This window comes from Cherax quadricarinatus, chromosome 34 (assembly GCF_038502225.1).
Source record: "Cherax quadricarinatus isolate ZL_2023a chromosome 34, ASM3850222v1, whole genome shotgun sequence".
In the NCBI taxonomy this organism is placed as follows: Eukaryota; Metazoa; Arthropoda; class Malacostraca; order Decapoda; family Parastacidae; genus Cherax; species Cherax quadricarinatus.
Window position 1 is genome coordinate 18,754,935 of NC_091325.1, and position 23,045 is coordinate 18,777,979.

At 41.2% G+C, this 23,045-nt stretch overlaps 1 protein-coding gene and 1 long non-coding RNA gene across 3 annotated transcripts; both read left to right on the top strand.

Annotated features, from left to right (window-relative positions):
• Positions 1–2,138: 2,138 nt before the first annotated feature.
• On the top strand, positions 2,139–21,101 carry LOC128693794 (sodium/calcium exchanger 3). Of its 2 annotated transcripts, none has more exons than XM_070091210.1 (3): positions 2,139–2,598; positions 15,153–15,324; positions 18,365–21,101. In XM_070091210.1, exons 1-3 carry the CDS (start codon positions 2,406–2,408, stop codon positions 18,573–18,575), a joined length of 576 nt encoding a protein of 191 aa, XP_069947311.1. In that variant the 5' UTR covers positions 2,139–2,405; the 3' UTR covers positions 18,576–21,101. The 2 variants fall into 2 exon arrangements, with proteins under 2 accessions (XP_069947311.1, XP_069947310.1); XM_070091209.1 differs by lacking the exon at positions 2,139–2,598 and adding an exon at positions 11,205–12,105.
• Positions 13,311–14,706, top strand: LOC138853593 (uncharacterized). The gene is made up of 2 exons (XR_011392768.1): positions 13,311–13,686; positions 13,745–14,706. It is a non-coding gene; the product is annotated as an uncharacterized lncRNA (long non-coding RNA).
• Positions 21,102–23,045: the final 1,944 nt, after the last annotated feature.

Below are 23,045 nucleotides of genomic sequence, written 5' to 3' on the forward strand. Positions count from 1 at the left end.
AGAGAATGGATCAAAGTAGAATGACTTGGAGAGCGTATAAATCTGCAGGGGAAGGAAGGCGGGGTTGGGGTCGTCCTCGAAAAGGTTGGAGGGAGGGGGTAAAGGAAGTTTTGTGGGAGAGGGGCTTGGACTTCCACTAAGCATGTGTGAGCTTGTTAGATAGGTGTGAATGGAGACAAATAGTTTTTGGGACCTGACGAGCTGTTGGAGTGTGAGCAGGGCAACATTATGTGAAAGGATTCAGGGAAACCAGTTAGCCGGACTTGAGTTCTGGAAATGGGAAGTACATTGCCTGCACTTGAAAGGAAGGGTTTGGGATATTGGCAATTTGGAGGGACTTCTAAACTGTCGCATCTGAGCGCCTCTGCAAAGACGGTGATTATGTATGAGTGAGGGGAAAGTGTTGAATGATGAAAGTATTTTTTTTCTGGATTTTCTTTTTTTTTGGGTTACCCTGCCTCGGTGGGAGACGACGTGTTGAAAGAATGAATATGAATGTGTATAATATATATATATATATATATATATATATATATATATATATATATATATATATATATATATATATATATATATATATATATTGATACTGATATTAAGAACTGTGTGGTCTAATGGTCTAAATCGTCATGCGTTTTCGCCCATCATGAGGTGAGCCAAAGCAGCATGGATTCGACTCCTTGGCTAGTGCAGTGTTGTTATTGATAGATGGATATATCACCCACATTCGTATAAGCACAATTTTACTGTTTGATAATTATGTTTAGCCAGTAAGATGTAATAGTCACATTAGAAATATTTTTTGGTAGGTACTGAGATGACTTAATACTCTTAACTCGGATTTCTTTCAGGTATGATGAGACTCCATAAGAAGTTTGTGATTCATAAAAGATTATATAATACCATGCAACCATTTCATGTGTAACTTTTTTTCTATACACTTGTAAGTTTTGTGAGAAAAATAAAGATTATAAGAGAGAGAATATATATATATATATATATATATATATATATATATATATATATATATATATATATATATATATATATATATATATATATATATAATGTTATTGTAATCTGTTCTAACTCCAGGCAAATTAATCGACTAACAATTAGACCGTATTTTTTGCGAGTGTTTCTTGAACATCATAACGCCATTAAAATTGGCTTGTTCAAAGCAAACTAACTGGTTTATTATGTACATCCTATGCCTGCACAATAATAGCATAGAAAATCAACACTAGGTTCGTTTGCGCTTCCAATACGCTTCTACTCACGCAAAAGCAATCTGCGTCACGTTTAATTATGTGTTTTGTGCGTCAGTAGATAAAAATATTGGTCTGTGTAGCTTGACCCAACCTCTTTACAGCCTCCTTACTCATCTCTCTTATTACTCCTTTATATTTTAGTTCAATCTATCTTAAATATGCACCGAAATCTTTAGAAACTTGTGTTTAATCTATTCTAGTTCTCTTTTTTTTCGTTTCTTTTACTTCCTTGCTGCACTTTATTCCTGCTCTCATTTTTTCTTTCTTTTTTTTTATTTCCTTGCTGCACTTTATTCTGTTTCGTTCCTACCCTAATTTAGTTCATTAATTCCCACAAAGCAGCGCGATCTTCGTGTATTTATGTAATTTTTAAAAGCAGACAAGATAGCATGAACTTTCCTTTAGTAAGTATCTTGCTACCTCTTCAAAACCTTCTCTGAAGACGGCCACTTAACAAACCTTGTAGAGAATTTCGTAGAGGATATCACTAGTCTGCTTTAATTCCATTAAAAATATATTATTCACTCTTACAAATATCGTAACTGAATTAACTCTGGCAAACTTACAGCTTTTAATGATAAATCTTTCATTGCAAAATGTAGTTCATATTATGTCTTACAAAACACGTATGATGTGAGTCTTGTTGATTTTGTCTAGACAAATACAGTGTCTCTCCTTCCCAATCATTGCATGTGAAATACTTTTCTCGTAATCAACTTTTAGTATTATCAGCACATCTCAGTGTCTGAGAATGTTAACTAGAATTACATTAAATTAACATCTTAGACAATGTAGGCACGTTTGAAAATATGGGTTAGTTTCTTGTAGCTTTTAGTGATTTTCTTTCCCTTACATAGTTCCATAGTTAGTAAATAGCTGTTTGTAGTCAGTGTAGCTCTTTATAGTAAGAACAGAGCTTTTATTTTTTATTAATAGGCGAACTTTTAATAGTAAGAGAGCAGCTGAGTATAGAGAAAAGCTCTCTATTGTACAAGTGCAGCTCTTTAAATCTCACCAACTTTATCCCCAGGAGTCTGCAGAAATCATCATAAAGAATCAAAATCCCTATCTTCCTCCCTGCCTAGTGCCTTCCTCTCACTGCATGGTCGTAGCTCTCCCCTGTTTTTTCCTCCCATGATTCTTTCTATCTTTCCTGTTCTTCCAACAGAGTACCTCTACGGCTGGCTCACTTTCTGGGTCTCAATATTACTTATTGGCGTTGTCACCGCCTTCATCGGTGACGTCGCCTCACACCTGGGTTGTACTATTGGTTTAAAGGATTCCGTGACCGCCATAGCGATTGTTGCCTTGGGAACAAGCGTGCCAGGTAACCCGTTCCTCCCTGGGAGAACCACTACTCACAACCCCCGTCTGCGGTGTGGTGCAATACGAGTGATGAACCAATCGACGCTGAGGTAGCATATCACCGATACTGAAACGGTTTGGACCCGTGACGCTTATTGGGACATCCGTCCTTCTTTGCACCACACCCGATGTGAGGGGACGCGACAAAACAGATTGGCTCATTCGCGTTAATAACTTTGTGGCTATACTAGTGCGGGCATAGACCATTACCCCCTCACCATTGATTTCATAACTGAGTCATTAAAAGATTTTGCGAGGTAAGCTATGCAAACGTTACTCCATCACAAAGTAAAAAAAATATTAATACGTGTCGTGAGACTTAATATCTATTACGAATGACTCGCAAAAACCGTACTGACACGACTGTAAACAACTTAGCGAAGGGAGGGTTCGAACCCTTGGTAAGTCAGTCTTAAAACTAGCAGGGCAGTGCTCTGCGGTCCAGTGGGTAGCACACAGGCTACTAGTTTTTGGACTGGCTTGCCATGGGATCAGTCCCTGCTCTGGGTGAGTTAATATCTATTACCTTCACGTAGAGGTAACCTCGACTTTAGATGCACTGAAACTTTCTATGCCAAAATGAAACTTGGTGAAACACGCAGCATGTCGCTTATGTTGTAATTTTGTCATATATTGACTTTTGAGATTTACTGTAGTAACATAAAGCACAACTCAACTCTCACTATCAGTATACGATACCAGTCGCCCTAAGAACACAGCGACAGCTCCGAGCATAGACTAATTATTTAACATTATGCAATAATCGCGAGCAAGCGATACATGATGCAAAAAACCACAGAGGGAGTTATATGATAACTCTCGGTCTTTTATGTTGCAATCAACACATCTTCAGGAACTTGCAATGTTGCAGAAATGAGTAGGAAGTCCAAGTAGATTCGTTCAAGGTACGGCTCTAGCTGGACTTCTTACTCATTTCTGTAACATTGCAAGCTCTTGAAGATGTATTGATTGCAACACGAAAGGCCTAGAGCTGTCATTCAACTACCCCCGGTGGTTAACATATATCGCCAAGTTATTTTCACATTTGTTGCACCAGCTCTAGAGAAATGCAGGAGATGCAACTGCAAGGGATCGGCAATAGGTTGGCAACCAAGCCAACTAAACTCTTCTATAAGATGGTTGCCTTATCTTAAAATAGAAAATCATGTGTGAAAAAAAACACTACACTGAAGCGTCAATTTTTATTTTGTTTTATTTACATTTTATTTACCTCAACCAACAGAATACGGCAAGGGGTATCCCACCTTTTTTATCTCTATTTTGGGAGTTGGGATTCTTACTGCCTTTATCGGTGACGTTGCCTCACACTTTGGCTGTACTATTGGACTGAAGGACACAGTCACTGCCATTGCCTTTGTGGCTCTCGGCACTAGTGTACCAGGTATGTTGTGGCGATGGTCACTCCTGGCCAGACTCTCGGGCACTGTGGCACTGGTCATCCCCAACTTCCGTGTGGGCCCTGCTCTTTCCTAGTGGCACCGTAGTATGTTTTTAATGCTTTATAAAGAGAGTCATTTGGGTTCAAAGCCGGGATACCCAGGTGGCATCGCCCCTACTTGGCGGACCCTGGTTCGAATCCACATCACGACCTGTTTACTCTATCTGTTAAGCTCAGAGTGAAATCTCAGCTTAGTAAACTTCAAGAATATTCTCCGTGCCATAGATAAGTGCAGTGGCCGCCGCACTAGAATAAGGATGTCGTGTTAATCACGGTCCCGAGGCTGGTCTCAGGCTGTGGGTCGAAATCTGGCTCTTGTTTGCGAGTGATCTTTCCGGAATTGAAGATTGATACCCTTGAATACATTCCCTTGAATGGACCTTTATTTCCCATCCGTGTAGTATATAGTGTTGTACATTTTAATACTTATGCCCATCTTGATTTATCCTTCACCTTCCTTTCTAAAAAAGGTTAATGTTTAAATCATTTTAACTGCATTGATAAAATCATTCGTTCACCTGTTCCTTTCCAAACCTTTTATTTATCTTTAGACAGTAAGTCAGCCGTCAGAACTTTGTTATACAAGAAAACATGAAGGTTTTATTTGTATTTTCTCTGCAAGGGAACGCCTGCGAACGCTCTTTAGACACACACACACACACACACACACAGTTGTAATAGTTGAATATGGCGTATGCACCAAACAAAATGTAAATTATTATTATAATCAAAAAGAAGCGCTAAGCCACAAGAGCTATACAGCGCTTCATGGTAGGGAAGGAAGCAAGGGTATTGGGCGGTAGAAGGGGGGAGGGATGATCAGTAGGTTACAGAAAACAGCGGGGCAGGGGATAGTGCGGGGGCAGTGGGTAGCAAGAGATTGAGGTAGAAAGGGCTGAAGGCATCAGAGTTTGTGAAGTCAGTCAGTTGTTGTCAAAAAGTCAATGAGAGAGTCCGGATGAAAGGTGGGTCCATCAGCGAGAAGGGAAGGTAAAGAGAGAGCAGCGGAACGAAGACGACGTCGGAGGTAAATTCTGCGTGCTCATTGATAAAGTGGGCAGTCCAACAGAATGTGGCTGACTGATAATGGAGCCTGACAATTCTCACAGAGAGGAGCAGGGCGCCTCTCCATGAGATATCCATGAGCAAGACGGGTATGGACAATGCGAAGACGGGAGAGAGTAGTCTCCCAACCTCGACACTGGTGACAAGAAGACGGCCAGTAACCTATACTCGGTTTAATAGATTGAAGTTTGTTGCCGAGCATAGTAGACCAAAGTTGTTGCCAACGGGTGTGAAGGTGGGTAGCTATTGCAGCAAAATAGTCCGTAAATGGAATACGTCTATATGAAACTGGTAGGTCATGTACTACTGACCGCGCAGCAGTGTCTGCCTGTTCATTGCCCTGTACGTCAACATGACCAGGGACTCAACAAAAAAACAATATCTTTATGCTTGGTAAAGATGCGGCGTAGCCAAAGTTGGATACGGAGGACTAAGGGGTGAGGTGTATCAAATTTCTGTATAGCCTGTAAAGCACTAAGGGAGTCTGAGACAACCACAAATGATGACACAGGCATAGATGCAATACGGATAAGTGCTGCAAGAATGGCATACAATTCAGCAGTAAAAATGCTAGCCGAAGATAGTAAATGCCCTCGTACGACGCTGTCCGGAAACACTGCTGCGAATCCTACGCCGTCAGAAGACTTAGAGCCATCTGTGTACACTGCAATGGCATGAGAATGAGAGTGGAAGTGGTCAAGAAAAAGAGAGCGGGAAGCGACCGTAGGCAGTTAGGCTTTCGAGCAAGGGAGAGAGAAAGAACCGACTCGAACAGCTGGAACTTCTCAGGGGGGTAGGGAAAAGTGAGATGCTACATGAACATAGAAAGGTGGTAATTGAGGAGAAGACAAGAGCGAATGTAGGCGAAGAGAGAAGGGACGGAGTAAACAGGGGCGGCGAACAAATAATGTCTACTAATATCAGTGACCATTCTATAAATAGAAGGATTGCGGAGATCATAAGAGCGTACATAGTAGCGAAGGCAATGGGCATCACGGCGATCGGATAAGGATGGAACGTTCGCTTCTGCATAGAGGCTCTCAACAGGGGAAGAGCGAAAAGCACCAAGGCATAAACGTAATCCTTGGTGATGAATGGGGTTAAGGTTAGAGAGAGTAGCAGGAGAGGCCGCTGAATAGATCTGGTCACCATAATCAAGTTTCGATAAAATGAGGGTGGAATGTAGGCGAAGGAGAGTTCGACGATCAGCTCCCCATGAAAGACGAGCAAGGGTTTTAAGAAGGTTCAGCCGGCTGTGACAAGTTGCCTTCAGAGAGGTAATGTGAGGTTTCCAGGATAACCTACGGTCAAAGAGGAGGCCCAGAAACCTGACTGTATCACGTTCAGGGATACGGGAGCCATAGAGGTACAACGGATGATCGGAGATGACAGAGCGTCTAGTGAAAGTAATTTGGTGAGTTTTGGTGCTGGAAAATTTAAACCCATGTGTGGTGGCCCAATTGGAAACACCGTCGACCGCATGCTGGAGAGAAACTGTAATGAGGTGACAGTCAGCGCTTGCACAGGCTCTGACTGCACCAGGCGTTCCATCACTTTGCAAACTGCACTGGTAAGAGCAATGGGACGATAGTGGGAGGCTTCATGTCCCGTAGTGCCTGGTTTGCGGAAAGGGAGAACAATGGCAGATTTCCACAGCTGTGGAAGAACTTGTGACCAAATAAGATTGAAAAGGCGTAATAGGACTGCAAGAGCTGACTGATGTAAATGTTGCAGCATACGAATATGAATGTCGTCGGGCCCAGCTGCCGATGATCGGCAAGCTGAGTGTGTTGCCTCCAGTTCTTGAAGTGTAAAAGGCACATTATACTGTTCTTCTCTGAGAGAAGAAAAGTCCAAGGGCGCTAACTCTCTGGCAGACTTTGAGGAAAGAAACGAGGGGCATAGATGGAGCCCCTGAGACATACGGACCAGATGATTGCCAATTTCATTGACAACATCTAGTGGGTTTGCTATATCAACACCGGCAACCCGCAGAACAGGAGCCGAGTCAGGAGAATATTTACCACTCAGTTTTCGTACTTTTTTCCAGACTGCACTCATAGAGGAAGCAGAGGTGATGGTGGAGACATAATCTCGCCAGCAAGTGCGTTTAGCGTCACGGATGACACGGTGAGTGATCACACGCTTCTGCTTAAAATCAAGAAGTCTCTCCGTGGTTCTATTGTACCGGTACCTGCTCCATGCAGCGCGTTTCAAACGTACTGCATGAGCACAAGCAGGAGACCACCAAGGCACGCATTTCTGAGAATGCCTGCCCGAAGTTTGGGGTATGGAATGAGAAGTTGTGGTTAAAACGGAGGACGAGAAGAGGTGTAAAAGCTCATCAATGGAGGACAAAGAAGGAACCTCACTAAAAACAGTTAGTTGTGAGTAAAGGTTCCAATTTGCCTGATCAAATTGCCAGCGTGGGATACGAAGAAGTGGTGAATATGAAGGGGAAGTAAGAATGATTGGGAAATGATCACTGTCATGTAAATCCGGGAGAAAAGACCAGGTGAAGTCTAATGCGGCGGAGGAAGAGTAGACTGAGAGATCGATGCAAGAGAGAGTGTGAGTCTGAGGATCAAAATGGGTGAGAGTACCTGTATTTAAAACATGGAGGGGGTGGGTGGCAAGAAAAGCCTCTAACTGAATGTCACGGGAATCACAGTGAGACCCCCCCAGAGGAAATGATGGGCATTAAAATCGCCGAGTAACAGAATCGGTGGCGGTAATGACGAAACAAGAAAGGCAATATCCGGAATAGATAATGCCCGAGAAGGAGAGAGATATAAAGAACAGAGCGTATACCACCTATGCAAGTGGATACAGGCTGCTGTGTAATGCAGCGAAGTACGAACAAATAGCTGATGGTACGGAATATCAGTGCGTATAAGAAGGGCACTTTCATTAAAGGTCCCATCAGGAAAAGGATCTGAATACAATAAATTATAGCCTGAGATGGGAGAGATAACAGCAGAGTGTAATTTTGGTTCCTGTAAGCAAACATCAACAGGGGAAAACTGGGAGAGTAACATCTGAAGCTCACCCCAATTACCCCTGAGGCCGCGTATATTCCACTGTAAATAGGCCATGATTGGCAATGATAAAGATACCTGAAATCCGCAGGTAAGGGTTCCTATGGGCTAGAGGAGTTAGAAAAGTCCACATGCGGAGGCAGCGGAAAACGTTCAAGCAGCGAAGGAATGGTGCACTGTGAAGAAAGGAGTTGCGCAGATGGAGGAGAGGAAAGAGAAGGAACAGAGGGTGGATCAATGTCCATTGATGGTTTGGTCTCTGCAATATATTCAGAGATTGTTTCAAGTGTTTCGGAATTCAGAGGCGTTGTATGGGAGACAATATTGGAGATGGTAGGGGGAGGATGAGTAAAGATTGGAACTATAATGGACTGTACCAAGGTAGGGGGGGCGAAAGGGTGGAGGGAACTGGAGAAGAAGCATGGAAGGGGACAGAAGAGGCAGAAACCTGGGAGGTGGCAGAAGAGGAAGAAACTTGGGAGGGAATAGGGGAGGTAGGTATAGTACGAGGAGGAGGGTGAACCTCTGCACTTGTAACAGAGCCAGTGAGAGGGGAAGAACCCGGTACAGAGACAGGGAAGGGAAAATGAGGAGGTGGAAGATGGGTAGGAGGTGTTAGTGGACCTTTTTTTGACTTTTGAGAAGTAGAGGGACGATTGGGAGGAGGTGTCATACGAGATCTCGTCGCTACTGAGGCTTGTGAGAGAGAACACGAAGAAGCAAGATCAGACTGAGACGTCGAAGTAGGGACGTCTGAGCCGAGGACAGCAAAAGAATTAGCTATGCCACCGCCAAGAACCTCAACGGAATGGGATGGACCCCAGTACCCTTTCCCCTACCTAGGAACTAGCGCGCCTGTGGGAAAAAATCCTGAAGGCCAAAAAGGAAGGTCAAAAGGGAGGGGTGGGGAGGAGGAGGAGGAAAGGAAAAAGGGGGAGGATGGGATAGGGAAGGGGGGATTGGGGGGTAATTTGGTTCGGTCTGAGGAAGGAGACCGACAGGTCTAATTCCTCAGACCAAGAGCCTCTTCACCACAACAAGGAGCCCCCCTTGAAGAGGACAAAATGTAAAGGTAGAATATAAAACAGTTGCATGGTACATAATAGATGGCAGAGTTAAAGAAAAATATGAATTAATAAGAAAGCCTAAAATCACTAAAAGGCGAATTTAAAAAAAATACATTTCGGAAAATAACCTCTAAAACAATTATCTTGTCGCAACACTGGTAGAAGCTAATAAAAACATCAAGTTATTTCTTAAGACCTAAACCTTTTATAAATTAATGGCTATTTAGCAGCCAACGGCACTGCGTGTACATTATTTATGATATAAACATTTTTTCTCTTATTTCATTATGTTTTTATGTTTAAATTATAGGTTTAGCACTGTCTGGAGTTGTCTGGCATAATTCTATACAAGGATAAGGTTATAGTTACAAAATACTTTTGTATATCCGTGAAGGTATCATCCCCTTTCAACACTATGGCGTGTGAAGCCTAGTCTAGATGACCATTTGACGAGTCAGCAGGTGATAAACACCTGTGTCAGGAGACTTCTTTTTTTTTTCTATTTCCTGGCAAATAAACCACTGCCTCCACTAGTCTTCAGTTATAACACTTCGTTATCGATCTCTGACTGATGACCAGAGATGATCATAAGTAGGCCAGCAGAGTTTGGGCCTCTCCACCCGAGGATACGGGACCTAAGTCGTGGGTGGCAATTCTAGAACCCAATCTTTTGCTGGAGGTTTGAGAAGAGCTTCTCCATCGTTATAGAGGGGAATTAAGACACCACTGACTCATTGCTGCTAGTGGCTACGTCACTTGTGCATAGTTAGATCTGCCCAGCCGTAGGGAATCGCCGCATCCCAGCCATATAACAGGAATTGCTGGGCCTCAGTCAGAGAGCGAGAATCATCGAGACATAGCCATAGGGCCTTTAGCGATACCCCAGTTCTACATTATCCACACTTCCTCTGGAGCCACTGAGCCAGCATTAGCTATTTAAGACCCGTGTCAAGAAGCAGTTCTGACCAATACTAAGCAATACACAGCAATACACACTCCAACCATTCAGAATACGAGTACCGACAGTTGTATATTTATCAGTGTATATACAACAAAAATTTACTTCAGTCCCTATCTAAAGAATAAAGTCTTATATGATGAATAGGTAACACGAAACCTTGAAAACAACTGTGTTATTGACAGATGTTTAACCTAATAAATCAACCAGGTGACAGTAAATCTAAGTGTAATTAAGGCTCGTCTCTGAAGTACCTAATCGTGTCTGCTAATCTCTCTCTTCCTCAGTAAGAAACAATACATCAACGAGCCTAGATTTTGAGTTCTGTTTCTTATATCTGGCATTACACTTTGTTGCATCTAATCTTTTGTAGTTTCTATCGACAATATGTGTTTCTACAAAAGTACTTTTTAATGGCAATGAATCAAAACTTAGCAACTATTGTTAGTGAATAATTTAGTTAATTCTACTAAATTGCAGTTAACTCGAAACACTAACTTTTAATAGATTCGTATGGCCGTCTTTATTATCTCCTGAAACCATCTACAGCTAATTTCTGCTCTTTGCTGAATTAATGTTCTCACAAGCACTTATTCACAACTCGTAGCTGACTTCGCCAGGTCTGTTTTTGTGTGTGAATGATATTTTAACTCAAGGGTGCTATGTGATTAGTCTAATTACATCCTTTATCGAATTCAGACTTCCTGATGGGCTACCCGACTTTCATTGTCAGCATATTTGCCATTGGCGTGGTCACTGCGGTTATAGGTGACATGGCTTCCCACGTGGGCTGCACAATAGGACTTAAGGACACAGTAACTGCTATTGGCTTTGTTGCTCTGGGCACGAGTGTTCCAGGTAACGTGGGAGACACAGGTTGTAGTTTTCGGTCAGTTTCCCAGAGGATTCTTACCAACATTTCAGCTATTTGAGAAGTTTGTGTTCTAAAGCTTTTCCTGTATTTCGTTGTGAGATTAAGTTACATATCCTCCGGAAACTTGACTTGACATTATTAGAATAACATTTAGTGAAACTGTGATCAATATCTGTAGAGCCATGTTCGATGTTTCCATGGTTGTAATCTACTTGTAATAGATTATTGACCCTAGATCTCTGGTAGTACGTCCGCACTAAACTTTTCAACACGTTCAAGGACCGTTGATGGAGAAATGTTAATGGCTAGTCTCTTTCTCTGGTTAGTTACGTGTTACATAGAAATCTGAATACTCTTTCAAAAATATAATAGTTAAAAATTATATTTACATTCATTGTACCTACTTTAGTCTGATCACCAGTCCTCTCTATGCCCTGGGTTGACTGACTCCTAATATATCTGTTTAATAGGACTAGCGCTTGTGTATATACTATGCTTACGGCATGATAGCAGCAATCTCGTGCATGTCTGAAACATTTAATGGAGTGTAAGTTTTGACTTCAAACAGCACGTTTTGTGAGCGTGGATACAGAGTGTTGTGTTTATGCTCTGTTATAATGTAGTATTTTTGCTGATAAAATTCTTTTAATGAAACATTGCTATTCGTGGTGTATGATTTTCGTGTGGCGTGTGCAATAACGTGTGAGGCAACTGGTTGGTGTTTTTAGTTGATTCCTCCCTTCCCACCCCCATAAAATACCTGATAATTTACCCGCCATTTTGCATTTCCTTCTTGATGCATGCCCACGCCATCTAACAACGTATTTTCAACTACCACGGATTATATAGCCATGGGTGGCGGGTACCCCTGCTTCTTCGTAGCAATAACTGCGGTGGGAATCCTGACTGCCTTGATTGGCGACGTTGCGAGTCATGTAGGCTGTACCATCTACCTCAAAGACTCAGTCACCGCTACGACTTTTGTAGCTCTCGGGACCTCCATGCCAGGTACTCCAGCAGCCGCCACCACCGCCACCACCACCGCCACCACAACCACAACCACCACCACAACCACCACCCCCACGTAGAGAGATGAGATGGTTCATTGTCGACAAGTATGAAGGCAGAGAAACAATGTGCAAAGCAAACTTTAATCTGGACAACATTTCGCCCTATATAGCATTTTGTCATGCAATCAGGACACGATAAAGCTTTACACAGGACTAAACGTTGTTTCAATAAAAGATTGTTATGAAACATGTCTTTGTCTTCATACCAGGTAGGGGTTTAGCGCTTCACCTCCAGCGTACAGCGTATGCGCATTTCCTGTTACTTAGAACCGAACATTAGATCCTAAGGTCATTTATACACACCACACTCCACATAATCCACTTTTATCCTGTAATATTAGTAATATTTCTTTCGCCAAAGCGTATTCAAATACCGTGTTTCTTCACGAAGCTGTAAGGTTTGTGTAATGGAGTTTTGATTGCCTTTATGTTATTTAGTTTTTCCTTCCTCTCCTTTGAGTAAGTTCTACCCAGTTTTTTTTACATTTTGGTTACACCTCAAAAGATTTTCTTGCGATTTCTACGCGGAAAATCTGTAAGTTCCAGCCTTAACCTGCCTCTCACCTCGTGTCTCTGCGTACTGCTTCTCTCACGACCTATTTTTTTTAATTATATGCAGACATTACTGAGCTACACTAGAGTGCTAAGCTATTACAACAAGCACTAATGCCACCTTGTACTATCCTTAATAGGTGCTGCTTGCCGCCCAGTGCCTAAGCATCCATTATTAATTTCTTTATTACTAATGGTCTTACTAATAATATACATCCACGATGTTGATGGTTCTAAGCTATATCGCAGAAATAATCTCATGCTTACCAAGTTCAGCTATCATGAAGTTTGCTGATACGTTGTCTTTGATGTTTATATGATAGAGCCTAGCGCCATCCACGCTGGGTGTATCGAGCCCTCACCTGCTGCTACCACCACCACTCCGTACTATGCTCCTTTAACTTCCTGCTAACATCAACCTTACAGACCGACAAGGTGGATGGTCGTGTTTTGTAATCTCTATAGCAGCGATTGGATTTTTGACTGCATTAATCGGCGATGTGGCCATTCATTTTGGCTGCACAATCAGCCTTAAAGACTCCGTGACGGCTATATCCATTGTGGCTCTCGGAACTAGCGTGCCAGGTAATCCCTTTTGTCCCTCCTCCCCGACTACCTGTAGCTGATAATAACTTACATACAAAGTGCCAAAGCAGGTGCCACCAATCACAGCCAAAGTCTCAAGATTCCCATTTAGCCGGGATTAAAGTCCTCCATCTTCAATAAATTCATTGATAATTGTACTGTTCATATACCAGCATCAATATTTTAAACAGACATTATGCACTGACAAGTGATATATGCTCCCTAATACACTAACAGGTGATATATGCTCATTAATACACTGACAGGAGATATATGCTCCCTAATACACTGACAGGTGATATATGCTCCCTAATACACTGACAGGTGATATATGCTCCCTAATACACTGACAGGTGATATATGCTCATTAATACACTGACAGGTGATATATGCTCCCTAATACACTGACATGAGATATATGCTCCCTAATACACTGACAGGAGATATATGCTCCCTAATACACTGACAGGAGATATATGCTCCCTAATACACTAACAGGTGATATATGCTCATTAATACACTGACAGGTGATATATGCTCCCTAATACACTGACAGGAGATATATGCTCCCTAATACACTGACAGGTGATATATGCTCCCTAATACACTGACAGGTGATATATGCTCCCTAATACACTGACAGGAGATATATGCTCCCTAATACACTAACAGGTGATATATGCTCATTAATACACTGACAGGTGATATATGCTCCCTAATACACTGACATGAGATATATGCTCCCTAATACACTGACAGGTGATATATGCTCCCTAATACACTGACAGGAGATATATGCTCCCTAATACACTGACAGGTGATATATGCTCCCTAATACACTGACAGGTGATATATGCTCCCTAATACACTGACAGGTGATATATGCTCCCTAATACACTGACAGGAGATATATGCTCCCTAATACACTGACAGGTGATATATGCTCCCTAATACACTGACAGGTGATATATGCTCCCTAATACACTGACAGGTGATATATGCTCCCTAATACACTGACAGGAGATATATGCTCCCTAATACACTGACAGGTGATATATGCTCCCTAATACACTGACAGGGCACTCACCCCTCACAAACCATCACTTTGGCAGGGTACCTTCAACCCACCACTACCCTTGACAGGGTGCTAAAAATTAATTGTAGTATTTAAGAACTCAAAATTATGCACAAAATTTAATTTTGAATTTTCCAGAGAAATTACCACAAATCACAATAGTTTTGCAAAGAAAAATCACACAAATCACAAGTATAAAAATCACACAAATCAGAATTGTAACAACTCTCTCCGAAATTACAGTCGGTATATACTATATTTATAAATACAATAAAGAAGATCTTCCCAGCCTTGAAAAAAATCCACTTACATTGTAGGTAAACAGTACTGACAGGTTGATGGAGACGACACGTCTGCAACACTTGTGCAATACTTGTGCAACACCTGTGCAACACTTGGGTATCTTTGTGGAAACATTCCTTTCAGTTGTGCTTTAGTAAGTTAGAGACAATGGCTTTAATGGAGGCACCTGCCATGCGCTAGTACAGTTTCCTGTATTGTTACTGCCTGTATCTTACTAGCTGCATGCCAGTCTTCACCTTATTGAAGGCTTGTACACTTTCATTATGTATTTATTCATTTCCTGTGGGCTTGAAAAATCATCATGGTGCTTTTCAATTTCATGTATTCACAGTTTAGATGATTATTCACAATAAAATGAATACACGTTAGAAATACTTGCTGTAGTGAATGCAATATTCAGTTTTCATGTCCATATAACGCAAAGATTATATACTGGAAGAGAGGATAACAGAGGTGACTGATCCCCCCAGATACCTTCGCCTCCAAAGTGGCTGCCCAACAGGACCCCTACGCTGACGCCTCAGTGGGCAATGTTACCGGCTCCAACGCTGTCAACGTCTTCCTGGGTATTGGTATTGCGTGGACCATGGCTGCCATATTCCACAACGTTAAGGGCAATGACTTCCATGTTCTTCCTGGCAAGTGAGTATCATTCAGAGAACGCCACTCAAGTGCTCATTGATGAGCACTTGATGAGCGAGTACATTGAGTTCATTGATGAGCACTTGAAGCATCATCTGTCTCATTGATGTTCTGTGAGAAATTATGAAAACGCATTGAATAATTGTATGACAACGTGTATTGTATGTATAGTTAATATAACCAGTCGTATATTATGGCTGCTTGTATGAATTACAGTATGACTACGTGTATGAAGTGCAGTATAGCTGCCATACTGTATGAAGTACAGTATGGATGGGCTCGAACTCATGAGAATTTTCACGTGGCAACTCACTCACTCACTCAATCACACACATACACACACACACATACAATATGGAGGACAGGAGGGTTAGGGGAGACATGATAACAACATATAAAATACTGCGTGGAATAGACAAGGTGGACAGAGACAGGTTGTTCCAGAGATGGGACACACAAACAAGGGGTCACAATTTGAAGTTGAATACCCAGATGAGTCAAAGGGGTGTTAGGAAATATTTCTTCATAGTCAGGAAGTGGAATACCCTAGCAAGTGAGGTAGTGGAGGCAGGAACCACACACAGCTTTAAGATGAGGTATGATAAAGCTCATGGAGCAGGGAGAGAGAGAACCTAGTAACACTCAGTAAAGAGGCGGGGCCAGGAGCTGAGTCTGGACTCCTGCAACCACAATTAAGTGAGAACAATTAGGTGAGTACACACACAGATCTGCAACTCGCCACCGAAGAAAAAGAGACGAAGACATAAATGAGAAGACAAAGCAATGGAGGACACCATGAGAGGAGCAATGATCGGCGCCCACATGACCAATGTTATGCTAGTAATCATGGATCATTTCAAACACAAAAAAACGCGACTTGGAGTACTGGGAATCACTTACGGGACCAGAAATGGTAGGACTAAGAAATGGACCAAAGTGATGGAACAAGATAAACTAAGATATTTACAAATCCGAAGCGAGAGATGCTACACAGCCCATTAAAAAAATAAAGTATTAAAAACCCAAGTAATAAAACCGTAGAAAGAAAAAAATATCAAGTGAAACGGAAATGAAGTCAATGAGGACCTGAACAAACGATGCGATTTAAGGAAGAGTTTTCAGTGGAAACAAGGATAACACTAGACACCGGACACTAGGTACTGGACACTAGGTACTGGACACTAGGTACTGGACACCATACACACTCAGGGGGAAGAAATGAAGACAGTTTTGAGTGAACTTGACACATCGAAGTATTACCATGGATTCACTAGAGAGTGCAGAGATATTGTACAAACCTCTAGCTAAAATCTACAATTAGTGGGTGCAGGGTACGGGACATTTTACAGAATTTAAGAAGAAAGCAAATGTAGCCTCAGTGTTTATCATTATTCTACATAGTGTTTTTTACATGGTATTAACCATGGTAACTGATACCGACAAATTAGTTTAAAAAGACTCGTGAGCAAACACTAGGACATATTAGAATACTTTTCGATCCTGAGACCTTGATCACTTCTTACACACACACACACACACACACACACACACACACACACACACACACACACACACACACACACACACACACACACACACACACAGTTTAATAATAGCTGTGTTATATAGGTGGAGACGCGGTGTGACACAGAGCATTGTTAATTATTATAATCAAGAGGGAAGCGCTAAACCCGTAAGATTATACAGTGCCTGTTGGGGAGGGGATGTGGAAGGTATTCAGGTTTAATTCGGGGAACTGAAGCGCAGATCCAATTCCCTAGATCAAGAGTTCCTCACCAGCATCAAGGAACCTTCGTTGAGGGGACACAATGACCTGAAAACTGATATATTTGAGATGGATCAAGCAGACAATGAGGCCATGTGATTCTTATGTTGTTGTGTAGGTGTTTTGCCTGGTTGAGTATCAAATATGGCAATGTTTTTGAAATTTTGTAGCGCTCTATATTATGTTGTATGGTGTCGGTGACGGCGACTAGCGAGGCTTCAAGACATCGTCGGTATCTAAGATCTTGTTTCGCGAGGACGAGTTGTGATGCATTTCAATTTGCCGAATGTCCCGTGGAGTTCCTGTGAACACTGGTGTCCCTGTTGCTGGCGTTTCGGTATTCGTTCAGGAGTACTGAAAGGTTTCTTTCTGTATCCCCTACATATTTCTTGGGAGAGTATCCGCTATCCCCTATATTTAGGAGTTCTTAAATTAGCTTATGAGGAACTCTATCAAAAGTTTTCTTAAAGTCTACAAAATATGATCCACTCATTCATTTTTCTTGAATAATTTACGTAATTCTGTCATAATAACTTAATAGATTTGATATATAACACTCGAATTGGAGACCGAAAACAGACTTCATTTAGTAGAATTTATTTTCTCTAAGTGATTACTCAACCTTTCACAAATGTTTTTCATTTCAGTATGTATACAACACTACCTGTTAATGAAACAGGATTGTAAATCAGAGAGTCTTCCCTCCACCAGTTTTAAATACTGGCAAAGTGTGTGACATCTTACATTTGGCTGACAGTTTACTTTCTCGTAGCGAAATCCGATTTTTTTTTTTTAAACTTATAACATAATTCTTCTGAGCATTCTTTTAAAACCCCTCGATGATGCTGTCCTGTGTGGACTTATTGCCTTTTAGTCAGCATTAAGTAATAATTACTTTATTTCCTCATCAGTTATTTCAATACCTTTCATTTCAGCTACGTATAATATATATATCAGTGTTTGTGTATATTTCGCCTGCTATTGCGAATTCCTTGCATAATATATATATATATATATATATATATATATATATATATATATATATATATATATATATATATATATATATATATTGTGAACACGATGTGTGTTTGAGAGAGTGAGAGACAGAGAGAGACAGAGAGAGACAGAGAGAAAAAGATGGAAGTGTTGCTATGCATATGAAAGGTTAGGCGTATGTGTGGTTGTGCTTATTTGTGAACAAGTGTACTGAATAACATGTAATACCACTTTTACAACACACATTCTTTGCAGCCTGGCTTTCTCCGTGACGTTGTTCTGCGTGGAGGCGCTGGTGGCCATCGCCCTGATGATGGCTCGGCGACACAGGAGCATTGGCGGTGAACTGGGCGGTCCCAAGATATCCAAGATAGCTACAACAGTATTCCTCATATTCCTCTGGATATTCTACGTTCTCATTTCAACCCTCGAGGCTTACAAAATCATCCCCTCCCTCGCAGATTAAATGTCCAGTCGTGACTTTAGGTTGTAATTATGCCGCGGTAACAGGGCGACCCACAGAGGCGTTTGGATTCCGCGTCGAATCGCAGCCTGAAGCTTTGAACCCTTGTTTGTTGTGAGGCGGCGATGGATGAAGAGCCTTGCCACTCACCGCCAGGCGTCCAGTACCCCCCTCCCATGAACGTGTGAGTGACTGTGACGTCGTCCACTACCACCACTACCATCGCTGCTACCACCAGAATCACTCCAGGCCACCATCGTTAGCAACCCGGCCGTCACGTCTCTTGGTCGGTTGGCACGGAAGCTCCCAGAGCTCCATAAGGACGCCTGGCATTTTGTGAGAGTGACTCACGAGCATTCCTCACATAGAAGATGCTACACCTTTGTTTCATCTTTGCACAAACTACAATTTTGTCATGGTGATGCTCGTGTTACTACGATGTTTGACCACATTCGTAGCTTGTATTGTGACGGCGGCGTCTTTAGCCAAAAATGGCTTTATGTCAGGATATTCTGGAGGTGCCACATCTGTGGCTATTGTTAGCTAAAGACACGCCTGGCTACGTGTCCTCATTTCCCGCAGGCTCGTAACTCCTCCATATCTCCCGCAAAACCTGACTGCGCCTACAATATTTTGTTAGTCATACAACAAAGTCCACCCTCATTCCTTGTATGTTTATTTTTAAGTGTTTTGTTTCAGCAGAACGTGGATTTTGTTTTCGTGATTGTACTGTGTGCCATCACCACCTCATCCTTGCCACAGTGGTTGTGCTCTTGTGTTCCATGAAAACGTTGTAATCTGTGGCACTGTGGTAAAGTAGCGTGCCAGCGACACTTCACACACGAACGTGGTGGTATAATGTGCCATTACCACCTCATTCTCACGACCGTGGGTATACTACCCATGGGTATACTACCCGTAGGTGTACTACCCTTGAATATACTGCGTGCCGCCACCTCGCCCCTGCCAACGTGGCAGTGGCTTCTGCCATCGCCGGCACTACCACCTCATCCTGACCACTGTGGTTGATGTGCGTTCCACCACCTCATCCCTTCCACAAAGGGCCCTTAGTCAGTTTCTAGTCAAGAATATATGGAGTACAATAAGGCTAGTCAATGGTTTGCCTAATTGATGTAGAATCAAAAGTCGGAATAGCTAAACCATTCAGATGAGTGCCTTCAATGTCGACATATTTATAGAGAATTTATCATTTAGTCTTGCTTTTGTCACTAGTTCTACTTTGATTCACCGGTTGGATGCCAAGACTTCAAGATATCCTAGCTAGATTCGACTCTCATTTTGTAATGAAAAGTGTTTCATGAGGAGTTGTTCCCACCAATCATCCGTCATCACATTTGTTATACATCATCTCTCATCATCAATCTGTGAGAGGCATGTTATCTCCTTCATCAGTCTCTGTACCATGTAAGAGATGAACTTAATGTTCATTGGGAGTGTTGACGTTTTTTGTTCAATAGACATATTTTATAAATGTTACACTATTGTTAAGGACTACAGTGAAAAACATCAACGTCATGGGTATGAGTCTTTGATTTTTTTTTGTGGGTGATTATTTTTCTTCATTTAAAAAAGAGTCTTGAAGTACATGTACATAATCTAAATTTGCACTGTACATAGGTAGCTGTATAATACCTTCGATATCAGCCGTAGTTAATTTTATACTCGATAGCCGGGCTCATTCAAATGTTTGCAGCGTTGAAGAAACACACACAGGCAACCTTAAACGATGAGAACATTGTTGGGGGATATAGTTGTAGGTTGTCTACTGTTGCTGTAGCAGTTACCCTCCGTGGAGGCTCCACTCATCAAACAATGCTCTCAAGATTTTAATGCCATTGGCGGACTCTAAAGCGGCTTTGCCACAAACTCAGGATCTAGCATACTTATGAATATTTTTTTTTTTTTTAATATTTTTTAAATGCATTTCTAAACACCTCTCTTATGAATGTAAGCTCGATTGAATACTTAAGACCTTCACTCAGTAGCCTGCCAGATGGATTTTAAAACAAGTTATTTTTATGTGATGGCTGGGGGAAATAAAAATACCAGTCACCTCTGCAATGACTTCCAGCATGTTTGCTGTCAGCTGCTCATATGGGAACTTTTAATACACACGCTTCTCAATCATTGGCATCTATAAAATATCTTTACATTTTTCTCTTTTTAAATGCCAGCCTTATAAGAAGGGAAGTTTTTAAGTATTGAGTAGCAATAATATTCTATATCACTGAGAGAATTTTGTAAATACTGATCAAAACTGTAAGGTCAACAGAAGTCTGGTTAACTAGACATTTCAGAGAATGGGATAGTTACAGGGGACCCTTATATAAAATGCTGCTAACTTATCCCGTGTTTTCTGTAGGCTGCTCACACGGGCTCTTTTTCTCTCTCAAACAAAAATAGTGTATCCTCATTTTTTGTTGGATCTTCTGGAAACAAGTTTAAAAATGTCTCGTCTATGTATTCTCCTGCGTTTTCTTAAAGTTAGCAATAAAAGGGTATAACAAACGAACGACTTTTCTTTCGTCTTCCTATGACGGTCCATTAGTGCACGAAAGTACGATCCAGAAAAGTAATGAAAATAAATTAGTCAAATGATTTAGCAAGGAATTTCAGAATCCTTGATCAACTTTCAAAGTTTAGTCACTGTAATTCCCATCTCCAAAACACGAGTCTGACTGACTACTTTCAACATTTTTTCTTCAGGAATATTATATAAATGCAAAATAAGTAGCAAAATAACACTTCACAATATCTTTCACTGCAACATTGTCATAGAGAGTATATAAAGTACGAGGGGATCCACAAGAGAATGGACATGAACACTTAAGACGCTACATAAGAACAAGCATCAAGATTGCGTAACTTCTACAAAATACTGTTGCACAGTAACCTCGAGCGCAATATTCAAGCAATAATTCTACATTAAGGTAAATGTCTCTTGCATTAAATCATTTATTTATATGCGATTTATGGTGAAAGGAAGTTTTTATCAGGTGAACTTAAAATTAAGCATGACTGTTAGTAAAACTATTAGTAATTAATAATGGTCTATCCAGATGTACGGGATAGTTATGTCTGTTAAAGAAGAGCATTACTCTCTTGACACCTACTTATGTTAGCTACAGCATAGTTTGAATGCTTTGTCTGCCTGGTGTTTTGTTTCACGAGCAAAATTTAGGACTGAGCCACAATCATCAGCACGAAAAGCACTTGTAAGTGCTGTAAACACACTTAATCCTGCTGCTATATATTAATAATCTTGTCCTCCTTGACGAAGATAATTTAACCAGTTCCATGTACTAAAGGGTACTCAAAATTTATCTAGAGACTTCAAGCCAGGTGGTTAATGGCTGATATTATATTACTAACAACGTTCTGACACGAGTCTTGCTCAGAGGATGAACCGTCCCTGACTACCGAAGGAACAATAATGATGTTCAAGTTGAAATGCAGTTGGCCACATAGAAGATCAGACGAGTTAGAACCAGTGGAGACGTGGGGTAACTCCTCAAGGTAGTAAACACTATTTACTCAATTAGCAATTTAAAAGAGACCTTAATTGATAAAACAAGTTGTCGATTTGTGAATGTAATATTAGTCCAATATGTTTTATTTAAGGCCCTGACGGCACATATGCAAGAGAAATTATGATATTTCTGATCATTCCCTCTGACGATGAATATGAAAACTGATTATCATAGTTGGATAACAGTGTAATATTAGTACAGGAGGGCCCCGCTTATACAGCAGGTTAGGTTCTGGGTTACAGCTCTAAAGCAAAAATCGCTGTAAATTGAAACTTTTTTTTCACTTTCAAATGAATATAAAAGCTTGATAACATGTTTACACTGTCATACGTTAAGTGAGCAATAAAGCTAGACCTTAAAATATTTCCACCCTTAGCTTATAATGAATGGTGAGTATATTTAATGTAGGGATTATACAGCGCCTGTGGGAGGAGATAGAAGGCATTCAGGCATAATTCAGGAAAGTGGAGAACAGATCCAATTCCCATGATCAAGAACCCCTCACCAACATCAAGGAACGTCCCTTGAAGGGATTTATTGTAGGAATAAATTAGGAATGAGTATAAATGAAAACTGCTGTTGGCGAAATGCCGAAAAGCGAAGCTCTGTAAAGCGGGGTCCTCCTGTATTATTTAATTTTGATTCTCTTTCTCTCAGGTAAGAAATGGTGATAACACCGGCTAGAAAGTAAGAAAAAGACAAATTATCTAGGACATTTATTAATGATACGTGTCAACAATCAGTTTTCTCATTTCAATACAGAGAACAATACACAGTTTAAATTGTGGGTGAGGTCAGGTGGTGTTTTGAGGGATGGTGTTGGTAGTGATAGTTGTGGGTGCTATATCGTGTGGAGCAGACGTTGTTCAAGTCGCTCCTCTTACTTTCTACAAGATTGATGGACTGAACACATCGACTCCAG